The 18,179-nt window shown below is 35.9% G+C and overlaps 1 protein-coding gene across 2 annotated transcripts in view; it reads left to right on the top strand.

Annotated features, from left to right (window-relative positions):
- The window catches only part of LOC149779898 (uncharacterized), a 48,609-nt gene that overhangs the window by 13,853 nt on the left and 16,577 nt on the right, over positions 1-18,179 (top strand). For both annotated transcript variants that reach the window (XM_089936585.1, XM_089936584.1), the window contains exons 2-4: positions 6,613-6,920; positions 10,457-10,552; positions 13,573-13,727. In XM_089936585.1, coding sequence (XP_089792711.1) covers positions 6,693-6,920; positions 10,457-10,552; positions 13,573-13,727 — 479 coding nt within the window. In that variant the 5' untranslated portion in view covers positions 6,613-6,692. The remainder of the gene's footprint in view (positions 1-6,612; positions 6,921-10,456; positions 10,553-13,572; positions 13,728-18,179) is intronic.

The following is an 18,179-nucleotide window of genomic DNA, read 5'->3' as shown; positions in this document are numbered from 1 at the left end:
TAATAGTATAGGTCTGACTTTGCTTCAGCTGTTAACAGTATAGGTCTGACTTTGTATCGACTGATAACAGTATTGGTCTAACTTTGCATCCACTGATAACAGTATAGGTCTGACTTTGTATCGGCTTTTAACAGTATATGTCTGCTGTGCATCAACTGATAACAGTATTGGTCTGACTTTGCATCACCTGATAAGAGTATTAGTCTGATTTGCATCAACTGATAACAGCATAGGTCTGACTTTGTATCGACTGATAACAGTATTGGTCTGACTTTGCATTGACTAACAACAGTATAGGTCTGACTTTGTATCGACTGATGACAGTATAGGTCTGACTTTGCATCAGCTGATAACAGTATAGGTCTGACTTTGCTTCAGCTGTTAACAGTATAGGTCTGACTTTGTATAGACTAATAACAGTATAGGTCTGACATTGCATCAACTGTTAACAGTATAGGTCTGACTTTGTATCGACTGATAACAGTATTGGTCTGACTTTGTATCAACTGATAACAGTATAGGTCTGACTTTGCATGAACTGTTAACAGTATAGGTCTGACTTTGCATGAACTGATAACATTGTAGGTCTGACTTTGTATTGACTGATAACAGTATAGGTCTGACTTTGCTTCAACTGCTAACAGTATAGGTCTGACTTTGCATCGACTGATAACAGTATTGGTCTGACTCTGTATCGACTGCTAACAACATAGATCCAGATCTGACTTTGCATTTGCAAGTGCTAACAGTATATGTCTAGTTCTGATTTTGCATCAGCTGTCAATTTTTAACAGCTTCTGTCTAGTTCTCATTTTGCATCAACTGTCAATTTTTAGCAGCTTCTGTCAAAATCTGATTTTGCATCAGCTACTAAGAACATAGATCAAGCTCTGACTTTACATCAGCTGTGCCTAGCTTTGATCTAACTGTGAATGATCTGCTTAACAGTATTAATCTGGCTCTACATGGACTGCTAATAGCATAGATCTAACTACTGATGGCATATACCCAGATGTAACCTTGCAGCAACTATGGATTGCATACATTTAACCTTGCATCAGCTGCCTAATAAATGTGACTTTGCATCAGCTTTTATAAACATGAATCTAAACTAGCATCAACTATTGACAGAATAGATCCAGATCTGACTTTGCACCAATTGCTTACAACATAGATCTGACTTTGCACCAACTGCTGACGGCATTGACCCAAATCTGACTTTGCACCAGCTGCTGACAGCATAGATGCAAATCTGACTTTGCACCAACTGTTGACAGCATTGACCCATATCCAGGGATGGTCCTGGCTTTTAAAAAGCTGTCGCCAAAAAAATCGCTAACCTCAATATTTTGTCGCCAATTTTCAAAAAGTGTCGCCAGAACAAGTAGTATACATTTTTCCAAGTGTTAATTTAGTCTATTAATGTAACAGGCAATAAAAATTACAAAAGATGGGTTAGTTAATACTTTAATTACAACAAGCATTAACAAAATGTTACAACGTGTTACATGAAGATCCGTAGCGATTTTAGGGCTGCCCACTTGTTGAATGCAGTTTCAAAGTCTAATTTTTCACATCTGTACATGCTGATTCTCATTAAATTCTCGAGAGATGAGATGCAGAGTTTATTTCTGATGTCAGTTTTTATGAGGTTCATCTTACTGAATCCACGTTCACAGTCTACAGTGCTGACAGGTGACACCAGTAGTCTCTCAGCAGCCGCAGATGCGCAAGGGTATGTTGCCCTGGATCTCACTGCCAACTGAATCAAGTCCTTAACACCTCTATACACCTTACTATTCCTGAGAACTTGAACACTAGCATAAGCCACAAAGTCAGCCAACTCCTGACTAACCTCTGACTGATTACCAAACCCACAAGTAGACAAGTAATCTGAAACAATACCTGAAACCTCTGAAAGAATGGAACTGTTAGCCTATGAACCATACAAATAGGGATCAAACAACTTGGTTAGAGCACTCAAAACTATCGAATCACCATCCTCCGTGAACCTTGCTTTTAGATTGTCTATAACAATATCTATAAATTTGGCACAAGATGATGCAGCCTCCGACCTTTGCTTAGCACCGTCGCTAATTGTATGGCCTTTGTACTCAAAAGTATACAAACCTGATGAATCTAAACTTGGTTCTGCTGGAATCTCAGAAAGAAACCTAGAAATGTTACTACCAGACTCGAACCTCAGACTTTCAAGAAGCTCAACAGTGGAGTGGAGAAGGGGATTAACCTCGGTAAAGTCATTATCAGATCTCTGATAAGCTTGACACAGAACTGCCAAAGGCCTCAGAATGTCAGCCATATAGTGTGCTGTATAAACAAATTTGAAACAAGCAATGGGCTTATACAATACAAGAGCCTTTGCAGACTTGTCTTCCAAGAAGACACTAACTAGAGCTTGAAAATTATCAACAACTGCCTGTACACTACCTTCAAAACTCAGCCACCTTGTGTGGAATACCCGATGCAAGCGAGTGTGAGAAGACTCCAACACTGACTGAATTGCCACAAGCCTACACATATTACGGGGGGGAATATGCAAAATACTTGTACATATTATTCAGTATATCTTGAAACTTAACCATGTATCTAACCTCGTCAGCTGCAGCACCTGTACCCAGAGCTAACCTATCTGCAATGCAGTGAGTTGCAAGCAAACCTTTAGTAGCCTCCTTCAACCTGGTAACAACACCACTCTTGCAACCCAACATGACTGCAGCACCATCTGTTGATACACCAATCAGATTGTCCAGACTAAAACCAAATGACTTAATTAAACCTAACAACTCTGAATATATAGATTCTGCGTTTGTGGTTTGAAGCTGACGAATACCTAGAAATTGTGTCACTGGTTCAACACTGCCAACCAAACTAGTTAAGTACCTAACATAAACAATCAAATTCTGATGTACTGAAACATCTGTGCTCTCATCAAGCATGACACTGTAAACACGAGATTCCTTGACCTCGGTAACCATCTCATCAACTATTACATCGGCCAACGACTGCTGAAACTCACTGGTGCTTTTGTGACTGTCATGCGATGTGTGCTTATCTACTTTGAGGTCTGAGAGTTGGGTGGCGCCCTGAAATAGAAATAATCATTAATTTTGTATGCCATAAATATTTCATTTATAATTATACATGTTCTGATTGATATATATATGATTAACAAAAAATTGGCATTTATACAACAACCACGGTGTACTACAGTAACGTCACATTGAATATATTAAGGTTGTACATGTGTTTTTCCCTATGTTACTGTCATTTAAATCCATAGAATATTACTGTTAACAAGCTATAATATAATATTCTCAATACCTGTGTGATACACAACTGGTGCAGCTTTGGGACAATTGTATTAGCCAGGTTGTAGTAAGCCACAAAAAAAGTGTTCCGCATAGCACTAATAATAGCATTTTTGCTTTTACTAATGGCAGTGATCTTCGCTGCTTCCATGGTGTTGGCATCCCGCATCACCATTTGTGCACATGTATGACTGTTGTTACCTGAAAAAAAATGCATTATCAACTTTAGTTGACATTTTAATAATAATAAAACCCTATGATCGTACATTGCAATGTAAGATAAGTGACGTATAATGCGACCGTCGATTGCATGCATTCCATAATTAAATGACCCCCCCCTTTTATGGCTAGCTTCACAAAGCTTGTAGTGAATTGCTTCCTAAATCCCAAGAATTGATCACTGAATGCTCTATAAATTTTCTCGACAAGCAAAAATAGGATCTCCATTCCCATGAATGAAACTTACACGAATCAACACCTGGCAATATTGGACTATATATATAAGCATAAATTCACACCCAATTTAGGGATTCTTTCACTCCTGTATTTTGAGAAATAAATAATTATTTTTAATTATGCAAAACTTGTTTTTTTGCTATTTCTTGTTGCGGAGTTAAAGTCTCTGCAGCCGTAACACGGGATTGATGGCAAAAGGAAAAGATCAATGAGTAAAATGCACAAATATTACTTACCCCGCCTGGATTCATGTTTGGTGACACACTCCTTCAAAATATCACAGCCAGTTGTAAATGAATTGACGAACTTTGCCTTGATACATACATCACTTAAGACCTGTTTTAACTTTTCATCATATCTCAGCCACGGATGCTCAAGTTTCCAACTGTCTAGAAATTTTCGGGAATTTTTGCCCCATTCATCATAATGTGGTGTTGCACTTGAAGCACTACATGTAGATGATGTTGGATTGCAAGGTTTATCATCAGGTTCAGTGACTGTTGTCTGATGAATTTGCACTAAATCCAAACGCTGTTAATTTTTGTAACTTAGGATGAGATGATGAACATGCAATGTCTAACTTCCGTTTGCTCATGATAATGTTGCACTGGCAACAGATATATATTGTGATTGAGATTTTTTCCATTTGCTTTGTATTTATACACAGTAGTCGGTACTTCAAAGGTTATCAGTTTTCTATGAAGGTTCAGCAAAACTATTGTATTGGTATATGTAAAAAAAAAACAGAAGGATTAGCCATTCAGTTAATTGTATCTGTTTTTTTCGCGTCTTCAGAAGTTGGTCAGTTGTAGGTATAGTTCGGTAGCATGATTGACTGTATCACAGCATACAGTACTCAGCCCAGATGTCAGCATAAGCAGATTATGATGTAACAATGCACTGTAAAGATGGGGTTGTCAATACGAACAAAGGATCGTTTGTGTAACAGATTGATTCCAATGCATTGCTTAGTCAAGTTTGTGGCTTCCTTTCGTTCTCCCTTTTAATTTATCCAGTCCAAATTCATGATTGTATGTACAAATTAAATAACTAAAAAGTCTGTTGCCAAAAAAATCGCCAGGTGGGATAATTTTGTCACCAATAAGGAAAAAAAATCACAATTTGTGACACTGGCGAAACCCCAGGACAATCCCTGCATATCTGTCTTTGCATCAAGTGCATACAACATCGATATGATTTGCATCAGTCACTGACATCTGAGACACAGATCTGACTTTGCATAAGGTGCATACGACATCAATATGATTTGTATCAATCAGACAGCATTGACCCAGATCTGACTTTGCATCAGGTGCATACAACATCAATATCATTTGTATCAGTCACAGACAGCATTGACCCAGATCTGTCTTTACATCAAGTGCATTCAACATCGATATGATTTGCATCAGTCTCTGACAGCTTTGACCCAGATTAGACTTTGCCTCAGCTGCTTAGAACACATATATGATTTTGCATTGTCTGTTGACTACATAGACCCAAATCACACTTTGCATTTAGTGTTCCAACATGATGCTTCAAAGCTGAGTAGTATTACTCAACCAGACTCTTGCAGGACTCGATAAGAGCTTTGATGGTTTAGTAAAATGTTTAATTGAGTTTCTTTTTACTGAAAGAAGGTAGTCCAATGACATTTCTCCTTGTATCTGAATTTATCTATATATTCTGTAATCATTCACACCAAATTTATAATGTGAGTTAAAAAGGACATAATCAAACATCACTTTTTTAACAGATGCTGCAGCAGGAACATTGGCTATGTTTACTTGAGGTTGCTTGTTATCTTGTAACAAAAGCATATTATGTCACCTCATTGGCTAAATCAAATCACTTGTCCAGTTGTTGGGAGAGTCCCAATCTTGAATTACAAGAAAAACTGACTTTGTTACTAGACCACTATTTGGTTCAGATCTTACAGAAACACGGGCAATTCATTTTGAATCATATGTAGAAGAATACACACCTAGCTCTGCTGGCATATTTTTCAACCTCAGACCGGAGTGGGCATTGTTTTTAGTTTTGGTTGTGCTTTAACTTGACAAATAATGTATATTCATTCAACTACCATTTTCATTCCCTGGCCCAGTCTTGGATATTTTCAGTATTTAGTAAATCTGCACTTAGAAAAATTGATAATCTACATAAATTTCATGAAAAGTCTATAGAAGTCATAAGGCATGTTAGATCACAGCTCTGTATGACAAGTTAGAGAATTCATGTGACCAGGCAAAATATGTGGGGATCATGTAAATTTGATAACTCTTTGACATTGAAGGGGAAAAAATATAAATTTTGTAATGTTTGAAGTATTTTAAATGTGATTTAGATGCTAATTTTGTTGTAGTCTTCTGCAGTACTTGCTACCTTTCCTGACCGATGGTTTTTGTGGGCTTTATAGCCATTTTTGGTAAGCATATTGGTGGTGATGTCATAAACAGTGACCCACATCACATGTATATACATGCTATAGGAGTTAACTCCCTTTGTCCATGTTGAGCACTCTCCACTTTGCAGGTTCAGTGTCGTTTCCCCCTGTTCTCACCCAATGAAAAAACATGTAAGATCTGTTTTTCAGACTGATAACAAGATAACAATAATGATGTTCTTGGTAGATTTTAGTAGCTACAGGTGCATTTGGATTGAGACGCATGTAGAATTTAATTACAGTATTTTATATGAACTTGGACCCAGAGATAAATGTAGACTCATTAAGATGTGTGTGTCTATTACATCAGCAGTAGTAGTAATACTTTTTACTTGGCTTTAGCAGTATCACTTAACTTAAATTTCAATATTTTCTTTGCAGGACAAGGAATCATCATAAAATATCAAGTTAGCATACCAAAATGATGAAAACTTGTTAACCAGTGAAGACAAGGTTATGAAATGGCAAGCAAGGATGCAGCTGTCAGGCCAAAGACAGGCAGCCGAGAAAGGCCATATAGTGTGTCAAAAGATGAGGCTTATGCACGTCAGTTGAATAGAGAACTTAATGAGACCTCATTTGAGGAGGATGAAGAAATGGCACGACGTCTCCAAAAAGAACTGGAGGAAGAGCTGGCTCATGCTGATGAAGAACTTGCTCGAAAGCTTCATGAGGAGGAACACTCACCGGTTAGGTTCATAAAAGGGTGTTTTAGTAATATATGCCAATGACAGATAAATAATTTGTTTTTTTAGTCCATGTGGCTACCAGAAAGCAAGGTCAGGGCTGCCATAGATTGAATTCAGATAGCCTGTTCAGCTGATGTATGAATTTGTGATTTCTTCTCTGTCGATTTTGTTTAGAAAATGTAATTATCCAAATATTTTGCAAAAGAAAAATTATTAATGACTAAAAGTAACAAAAAACCTTAATGCCAAAAGATAACAGTTTATCTATAAATGTGTCATTTCAGGGTTACAAAATTTAATCTGGGCAGCTAGGTTTTTTTTTTTTTACAGATTGCTTTAGCTACAATCTGATTTAAGCTGGGCTGTTAGGTTCATTTCCTTACAGCCACCTGAACCTTCATTTGATTTTGACGTATGTCAGATACAGCATGCAATGAAATTGCCTTATTCTAACAAGCATGAATTTGTTTAGTTTTTGTGAAGGAAATACAGTTCACAAATTGATCATTCACTTACACTGGGCCATAAAAACTATCCTTTATTTTCCAGTCATTTGGAAAACTAAATTAGCAAAAGTAGTTTTATTGTAAAAATTTTATTTGCAAGTGGACTCAGTGTAATATCTTTCTTACAAAAGAACAAGAGTTAAAAAAATTCATGTCACAAAAGCTTGCCCCAGGGACATTACATACATTGTTATGCTCTCTTCTCTACCCTAAAACCAGGTAATTATTTCGTGTAACAATTTTTCCCTTTGGTCATTACATGGAAACTGTTAAGATCCCTACCCTATAACCATGCAATTATTTCATGTCACAAATCTTGTCCCTGGGTCATTAACTGTTAAGATCACTACCCTATAACCATGCAATTATTTCATGTCACAAAATCCTGTCCTTGGGTCATTAACTATTAAGATCCCTACCCTATTACTATGTAATTATTTCATGTCACAAAATCTTGTCCTTGGCTCATTAACTGTTAAGATCCCTACTCTATAACCATGCAATTATTTCATGTCACAAATCTTGTCCCTGGGTCATTAACTGTTAAGATCACTACCCTATAACCATGCAATTATTTCATGTCACAAATCTTGTCCCTGGGTCATTAACTGTTAAGATCACTACCCAATAACTATGTAATTATTTCATGTCACAAAATGTTGTCCTTGGGTCATTAACTGTTAAGATCCCTACCCTATAACCATGTAATTATTTCATGTCACAAAATCTTGTCCTTAAGTCATTAACGTTTTGTAACCATGTAATTATTTCATGTCACAAAATCTTGTCCTTAGGTCATTAATGTTTTAAGATATCTACCCTATAACCATGTAATTATTTCATGTCACAAAATCTTGTCCTTGGGTCATTAACTGTTAAGATCACTACCCTATAACCATGTAATTATTTCATGTCATAAAATCTTGTTCTTAGGTCATTAACGATATCTACCCTATAAACATGTAATTATTTCATGTCAAAAAATCTTGTCCTTGGGTCATTAACTGTTAAGATCCCTAAACTATAACCATATAATTACTTCATGTCACAAAATCTTGTCCTTGGGTCATTAACTATTAAGATCCCTACCCTATTACTATGTAATTATTTCATGTCACAAAATCTTGTCCTTGGGTCATTAACTGTTAAAATCCCTACCCTATAACAATGTAATTATTTCATGTCACAAAATCTTGTCCTTGGCTCATTAACTGTTAAGATTCCTATCATATAACCATGTAATTATTTCATGTCACAAAATCTTGTCCTTGGGTCATTAATTGTTAAGATCACTACCCTAAAGCTATGTAATTATTTCATGTCACAAAATCTTGTCATTTGGTCATTAACTGTTAAGATCCCTATCATATAACCATGTAATTATTACTTTATTATCCATTAAAGAAATTGTCCTTACATAAACTAATTTGATGGTAGCAGTAAATAACAAGGTAAAGTAATTACCTAAAACTATAATAGCACAAAGGTTATATTGTAATAATCTGCATAATTGAGTATAGTATTTGCACGCCCTCCCATTTGCTTGTACCTCTATACTGATTTTCAAAGCAAAGAAGCATCAAGGATATTAAAAAAATGCACAAAGCTTAGTCATTTCATTCATCAATTTATAATTTGTAACCTGATTGTCCGCAGGGGATATGTGACACTGTGAACTTGGTGATGTTAAACCTAAACAGAAGCTCGCAATGTAAACAAGCAGATGGACTGCTCACTGTTCTTTTCTGGTTTCTAGAATATTCCATTTCAGTAAAAAACAGTGTTGTTCGTGTCCAATATTGGTAACGTCTAGTTTTAATATGTCTAAAACAAATTGAAGAAATAAAAAGGAGGTTTAAAAAAAAAGTTTTTAATGAGGTGTAACTCCCAAATTTACAGAATTATTGAGATTATCTAAGTGAACTATATCACATCTGTTACTTGTAAACTTGGACTAGCCCCATTGCAGATATGGTGACCATAGTATTAAAGTAACTGCTGTTTGACTTGAAATGGCTATAAGTTGACTGTTTGGGGACCCCTGGCAATAATCAGGTCAGAAGTTATTAATCGTTGAATGAAATGTCTCAGTATTTTTACATTATTTATATGTTTGATGCCATTTGTTTTTTGTCAGTAGTAGGGAGGTACAAACAAACGGGAAAGTTTGTGAATACTATAATATCATAGGTATAAAACCTCCTTTGACTGATGGTTGCATTTATGTGATGAAATTTCATAAAATATTTTTTGTCTTGTTTGTTTGTTTGTTTAATCAATGGTCTCAAAACGCTTTAAATGTTGTTTATAATGTTTAACACTGTACTGGTTTTTTAGAAGTTTATAACCAATGATTGTTATTTCCAACTTTTTCAACATTTTTATGTACTGATCCATGTCAATTAGATTGGATATACATGTAGTAAACAATTTACTCTGGTATGATTCAAAAACATTCAAATTTTGATACATAAAAAAGTGATAAATCAGCAAGTTTTATCATCTGATCAAAGCGTCATCATACTTGTACATGTATCAACCAGTGAATTTAAAAAAATCACTTTTATGTGAAAATCTCTTTGTTGTAAATTAGTTCTGTCTTTATTTAGATGGAAGGAAATTATTAATAGGCATCTGTTTTCTGTTAATCTGAGAGATTTTGTTGGTATGTTTTTCAGTGACATGCAAATATGGACATAGTTTTTTTGTCAAAAGAGACATTTTTCAGCTGTTTAAACAACAGTCTGATTTAAAAATGAACATGAGAGAGATTTACAGAGATCTGTAGTCTGAATGAAGAAAGAAAAGAATGCTTACAATCTCACATCACATTCTTGGAGCTAATAAAATAAAAGCCGGGCTTCTAGATTTATTTCCAGGAAGGCCATTGGGCCACTGTTTGATTGTAGACTTTGTATGCATGGAACTCTGAGAAACCTTTCTTTCTATCCATATTTTGTTTACTAATTTTGAACATTTTTTTTCTTCTGGTAAAACATCTCATGTATGATACTTCTTATTTGTTTCCAGGCAACGGTCTATACACCAGGTGGAGAGAGTGGCACACCACTGGAAAACCTGTTCCACATGCTGATGACGCAGATGAGGGAAAACAATACTTTACAGGTCAGTTAAATTCCTAGTGATTTTAAATAATTGTGTAATTCAGACGTTTAGCTTATGGTAATTCAGCCAATGTCAGGAAAGCAAATGAAGACTTTTAAAGTCCTGATTTTTAAAAGTTCTTGAATCTATTAGGAGCAAATCTATTACGTTGCAATTCAGCCCTTCCAAGTTAAAAGATGTTTGCCACATTTTGGCTTGTTTTAGTAACAGAAATACAAAAATGTCATTTGTTGGCCAAGACCGAAGTCCAGAATATAATGATCTTCCCTAATGGATACAGGGATTTGCGCTAATGATCTTCTCTAATGGATACAGGGATTTGCACTAATGATCTTCCCTAATGGATACAGGGATTTGCGCTAATGATCTTCCCTAATGGATACAGGGATTTGCATTAATGATCTTCCCTAATGGATACAGGGATTTGCGCTAATGATCTTCCCTAATGGATACAGGGATTTGCGCTAATGATCTTCCCTAATGGATACAGGGATTTGCGTTAATGATCTTCCCTAATGGATACAGGGATTTGCATTAATGATCTTCCCTAATGGACACAGGGATTTGCATTAATGATCTTCCCTAATGGATACAGGGATTTGCGCTAATGATCTTCCCTAATGGATACAGGGATTTACATTAATGATCTTCCTTAATGGATACAGGGATTTGTGTTAATGATCTTCCCTAATGGATACAGGGATTTGTGCTAATGATCTTCCCAATGGATACAGGGATTTGCACTAATGATCATCCCTAATGGATACAGGGATTTGTATTAATGATCTTCCCTAATGGATACAGGGATTTATGCTGATGATCTTCCCTAATGGATACAGGGATTTGTGTTAATGATCTTCCCTAATGGATACAGGGATTTGCAATGCAAACCTCTCTGTTCATGCGTTTACCATAATGAAATGGCAAGTGGGCCTCAAGTGTTTGAAGTTGAAAAAGATAACCACTCTACCAGTACAGATTGCATGTGAATGTGCTGGTCTGAGGGTCGCCATCACTGTCAAAAAACAGACTTGAGCACATGGTTACTGATGTACCCACCATGCTGTAGTTTTTTTTAGCTGAATCTCTTATGACAGAAACCCCATCCATGTAAGAGAAAAAATTGACAGTCCCTGCCATTATGAGTGTGCCTACCTTGCCATCACCTTAGAAACCACAAACATTACAGATCTTCACAGCCTTGCTATCACCTTAGAAACCATAAACATTTCAGATCTTCACAGCTTTGCCATCACCTTAGAAACCACAAACATTACAGATCTTCACAGCCTTGCTATCACCTTAAAAACCATAAACATTACACATCTTCACAGCCTTGCCATTACCTTCAAAACCACAAACAGAACAAATCTTCACAACCTTGCCATCACCCAAGCTGCCACAAAAAGAACAGATCTTCACAGGTTTGCTATCACCCTACCTACCACAAATAGCTATCACCCTAGCTGTCACAAATAGAACAGATCTTCACAGCCATGCCCTCACTCTAGCTGCCACAAACAGAACAGATCTTCACATACCTGCCATCACCCTAGAAACCACAAACAGAACAGATCTTCATAGCCTTGCTATATCCCTTGCTTATGGTTGGCAACATGTTGCAATATCAACTGCCAGAAATCACAATCTGCAAAGATGCCAGCACAATGGACTAAAGGTGCTAACCTTCCTAGAAGTGAGGAGGGTTTTGCCTTAAAGGGAGTGATTATTACATATCATTCCCATATTGAATACATTTCATTTTTGATCAGAGACACTATGAAAAGAGCATATACATTCTCTCCAGCAACCCTTCTGTCATCAATTACATCTGAAAGCAAGGGGGAACCTGTGTTTAGACCTTTCCCTTTTGGGTTAGGGATTTCTCAGGTCTTGTCATCATCGACAAATCCATATCTATGTCTGCCACATACCAGGCAGGCCTAACATAGAGCTTCCAACCCTCAAGACATAGTCCCTGGTCATACCTTGAAACATTTGAGATCCCTACCCTGTAAACCTGTACAGGATTAAATAAAAAAATTCAAGGATGTGGAGTAAATAGAACCTTGATATTGTCAAAAAGAAGTCAGGTCAGATTTTTATTTCATAATATTTATCTTGATTCTTTTTTTGTTATTTGGTCATTCATAATATTAAATGTTAATGAATCAACATTGAAAATTCTTTCTTTATATCTTTATCATTTATCATCACCATTCTCTGATTGTTCAGTAAAAGGAACTGTCATTCACTTATTTGTTATTCATGGAAAAATTAATATATATTCTTCCTCCAAGATGAGTTCAACTGCAAGCTGCGCAGATTTAGATCTGCCATCACATAATGTGCTGTCAGATCTGGGTCTTTGCAGCTTGTTAGGAATAATCAGTAAAACAGATAAACATAGATCCTGATTTGTCAGCACATCATACAATGCCAGATCAGGCTCTATGATGTTTGCAGTTGGATTTGATTTTTATGCAAGTAAAGATGGTTGATGTTTGTAATGAATTTAATGGTGCATCAAGGGCACATTGTCCAGGGAGTGCCTTTTCTTTCACTTGAAGAAATTTGCATTTTCAGCTCACCCCCACACCCATCTGCAGTATTTGATATATCCTATCCATCTAGATCATGAAAAGCTTTTTAAATTTGAATCTGAATTGTTAAATAAGTTACTGTGAATGTTACGATAATTATGAAATGCATTTAATTTTAATTATGTATAGGGACAAAATTGTATACCTATGGTCTCAGTGTTTGTGTGTGTGTGTGCATACATGTGTGTATCAGAAACTATTTTAGATGCAATGACTTATCAGTTCTTCAGTTTTTCATCGGCTTGACTCAGTGTAATACATTGAATTTAGTGACATGATTATTTCTGTATGTAATTAGCATTAATGAACCTCCCTGATTGTCTGTCTGGATCATCTAAAAAGTTTTTCTAAATTAGTATTTTAATTATTGATAACTTTGTTGGGATGATGTTGATGATGATGAAATTTATTACTTAGACTGAACAAGAGGAGGCTGAGGAGGAAAGCCCTGAAACCCCAGCAGCTCCAGCTGATGCACTTCCAGAGGGGGCAACAGGGCTCAGACACCCACGGAAAGCAGCAGCTGCAGGCAGCAAGTCCCCAGAAAGGAAGAGGAGGGGTTTGAATGCAAGGTAGGTCATACCCTGAAGGCAAAGATATCTTTTCAACAGTTGTGTCAATAAGAACCAATAACTAGTACTTATTATTGGAAAATGTTGTTGAAATGTTAAGATGAATTGAAAATTGAGAATGTATTCTGCACTACAACACACACACACACACACACATGTGCACATGCGTACACAAGTGGTCGCTTGAGCCAGGTGGTTACAGAATGTGATCTGTGCAGGAGAGCCAGTTTTCAACAGGTTTATACCTCTAATTGATATATTTATAGTTTGTTCTTTATTCATGGTTCTTATTAAAATATTATGTACATTCATATTTATAAAAGCATTTTGTACAAAAAATACATAGACCCAAATCATTATCATTTTTATCATGCTGCCTGTTGGCATTATGGCAAATGAATTACAAAGTTAATTATAAGGTAAAACTTATTTATCCTGTCCATAAATTGAAATATGATAAATATTAATCAGAAATTTATTTCCAGCCAAAAGCCAAACATAACTGACAATGTAAATAATAATTGGATAACCTCAATAACCAAAATAATTAACATGTGCTGATAGATGATGAGATCTTTGATCATGGCATATTCACCGTATTTGTGGATTAGTATTAGTGGCATATTCACCATATTTGTGGATTAGTATTAGTGGCATATTCACCATATTTGTGGATTAGTATTAGTGGCATATTCACCGTATTTGTGAATTAGTATTGGTGGCATATTCACCGTATTTGTGGATTAGTATTAGTGGCATATTCACCGTATTTGTGAATTAGTATTAGTGGCATATTCACCATATTTGTGGATTAGTATTAGTGGCATATTCACCGTATTTGTGGATTAGTATTAGTGGCATATTCACCGTATTTGTGGATTAGTATTAGTGGCATATTCACCGTATTTGTGGATTAGTATTAGTGGCATATTCACCGTATTTGTGGATTAGTATTAGTGGCATATTCACCGTATTTGTGGATTAGTATTAGTGGCATATTCACCGTATTTGTGGATTAGTATTAGTGGCATATTCACCGTATTTGTGAATTAGTATTAGTGGCATATTCACCGTATTTGTGAATTAGTATTAGTGGCATATTCACCGTATTTGTGAATTAGTATTAGTGGCATATTCACCGTATTTGTGGATTAGTATTAGTGGCATATTCACCGTATTTGTGGATTAGTATTAGTGGCATATTCACCGTATTTATGGATTAGTATTAGTGGCATATTCACCGTATTTGTGAATTAGTATTAGTGGCATATTCACCGTATTTGTGAATTAGTATTAGTGGCATATTCACCGTATTTGTGAATTAGTATTAGTGGCATATTCACCGTATTTGTGAATTAGTATTAGTGGCATATTCACCGTATTTGTGGATTAGTATTAGTGGCATATTCACCGTATTTGCGGATTTTTTAAAAGTGTAGCATTAGTAAAGCAATAAAGAATACAGACCTTTATAAGAACTATAGAATTAAGTAATTATCAAAAAGCAAATGACTTCATAAGAGAGAAAGACAAGACCTTATACATCCCAGTCATTACATAATGTACATAGCTGCCAACCCTCACGAATTTGGTGTGAATTTCACGACTTTTTCAGCGATTCACGCCGTAAGCCAAAAATTCACGAATTTTCCAATCCTCAACTATTTTAAATCTTTAATAAAATAACTGATTTCCCGTTAAGCGCTAGTCGTGATATTCGCAGTTGCCGAAACGATTCGGTACTGCTGGTCACGATATTAGTAGATCTACAGCCGATTAGTACAGTTGGCCCAGTAGCAAGCATTTTAGCCTATTTTAGTCTATATGTATAAGAGTAGTTTTACAAATGCTTTTGAGAGAAACTGGGGCCTAACCGGAAATTTGCTCCGCACATGCGTCAAAACACTGATTTGAGTTATCATTCAGCATCGCATGTAAGATTTTGAAAATGTCTTCACCACCAAGGAAAAAGAAATGTATTACTCAAAAAGTGAAGTTTAATTTGGAATATATCAAACATTGGCCGTGCATTCTGCCATTAAACATTGATATTCATTCATGCTTTTTGCACTCAGTTTGCCATCGCAGAGACGATGTGAAGAAGAATGTCGGTTGCAAAAAACAGGTAGAAGTTGGGAAATTAAGAATTCGCAGATTTCAGCTCTGGAATATTTTAAACAATTGGCGGAAGACCTGCAGGCTACCAATGCTGAAGCATTATTTGTGAGTTTTCTTGTCGAACACAATCTACCTTTGTCAGCTGTAGACCATGCTAAACATTTGTTCTGACAAATGTTCCCGGACTTGAAAATCGCTTCCAGATTTTCCTGTGGAAGAACCAAAAATGCTGCAGCTCCTGTGCATTCCTCACAGCAACAGTGACAGCGAAAGAGTATTTTCTTTAGTGAGGAAAAATAAGACAGACTTTAGGGCTTCCTTAGCTGCATAAAATTTGTCAACAATTTTAGTCCCCAAGATCAACCAGCAGGCAAGAAGTCGGAACTGTTTAGAAAACAAATTTACGATCGAGCAGTTAAGGAAGTTCAGGTCTGCCACAGTATCATGTCTTGATAAATAAATATTTCTGCATGTATGTAGTGTTTTATTTTTATTTTGCAAACTTGATATAGTGTAGTATTGACGGTCAGAGTGGATGGAGTTATTGTCATGGTATTTTTCACTGATTCATGTTTAAGTTCACGACTTTTTATCCCTATTTTCACTAATTGTGAGCCTGGAAGGTTGGCAGCTATGAATGTAGCTCCAGATTAAGTCTGTACCCAGTGAAAGCAGGGTGAGAAAATCTCATTATGACATTATCAAGAACTCTTGTTAGCTTAGTGGTCTAAGGTGCTGACCTTTACAGATACATTACCATTTCATTGTGAAAGGCCAATGAGAGAAGAAATCAAGAAAATCATCCAAATGCTGGACAAGGGTAAAGCTGCAGGTCCAGTTAGAATACCTGCAGAACCACTAAAATCAGCCATCAACACATCTACAACATTGCTGTACCAACTGGTAGAAAGGATCTGGGAAACGAAGGAAATACCAGAGGAATAGAAAGAAAGCATTATTTTTAAAATACCAAAGAGAGGTGATCTTAGTGAATACAACAGTTACAGGGAGAGTTTTTGAAAGCTTTTGACTGCCTCGATCATGACTGCTTATGGCATATAGTAAAGAATTATGGGATACCAGGGAAAGTTATTGCATTAATCTGCAACACATACTAGGGGACCATGTGTGAAGTAATTCATAAAGGAGGACCACTGGATAGGTTTGACATCAGAACTGGAGTGAGACAGGGATGTTTGCAGTTACCATTTCTGTTTCTATTGGCAGTAGATTAGATTGTGAAAACCACCAGAGGACAGGAGAAATGGCATACAAGGGATGTTGTGGGAGCAACTGGATGACTTGGTCTTTGCTGTTCTCTCACATAGCCAAGATGAGATGCAAGAGAAGTCTACTATTTTAGAGGAAAGTGCAGAGGGAATATGTCTGCAGATTGATGTAGAGAGGGAATATGCCTGCAGATTGATGTAGAGAGGGAATATGCTTGTTTCAAGGTGAAACTTATAGAAGTTGGCAGATGAAAGAGTTAGTTTTAGAGTCATAAGTAAACTGTTATGTCGGTAGTGAAATTCTTGTATTGTCATTCTGTATAAAACAAACTAAAATCAGTGATTATTTCAAGTCAGTGATCATTTAATTTATGGATTACATTGAGTAGAATACAGTAATTTTTTGTGGAACATAAATTTGGGAGAAAACAGTAATATACATATTTTATGATTTTGCTGAATAGTGTACATAAACAATATTAATAATTTAAAAATAATAATAATAATAATAATAATAATAATAATAATAATAACAACAACAATATTGATATTTGGTGCATGGTATTTGTCCAAAACCAAATTTTAAAAGGTGAACCTGTGTACAGTGGTTGAGTTGATTTACCCATGTGTGGCTGCCATCTCTCTCTCAGATTGATTATCTGACAAGAAAACAATGTGTCAACCTAATCGCCTTTGAATGTTACTTCATTTTGTTTGAAAACTCCTTCAAATCCTAGAAGCAATTGTAATGATGTAAACATGTAGTGTTTCAATCTAAAAGAAAGTAAGATGGTGTGTTGTGGGCTCCGAATTTGTTAAGTTTGTGATTATCTATAGGTGGATTAATTTAACAAGGATACAAGTAAATGATGCACTGGTGAAAGTTAAGCAAACAAGCATGTGTGTCATTTGCTGAACAAGCATATCAAAATTTGTATAAACCATGAACAAAAAGAACGGTGTGTACAATTCAGAATGGGGCATAAAGTATGCAATAGATGGATTAAAGGGAGGTAAATGGAAGGTCATCTCCATTGTCATGATTGTGAAATGACATTTCATACATGGGGAATCTGTCATAAAGTTGCACATGAAAGGTGAAAAG

The sequence above is a fragment of the Sinohyriopsis cumingii genome, chromosome 16, assembly GCF_028554795.1.
Source record: "Sinohyriopsis cumingii isolate HCF-2022 chromosome 16, ASM2855479v2, whole genome shotgun sequence".
Classification (NCBI taxonomy): domain Eukaryota; kingdom Metazoa; phylum Mollusca; class Bivalvia; order Unionida; family Unionidae; genus Sinohyriopsis; species Sinohyriopsis cumingii.
This window is presented reverse-complemented; position numbering and strand designations above follow the sequence as displayed.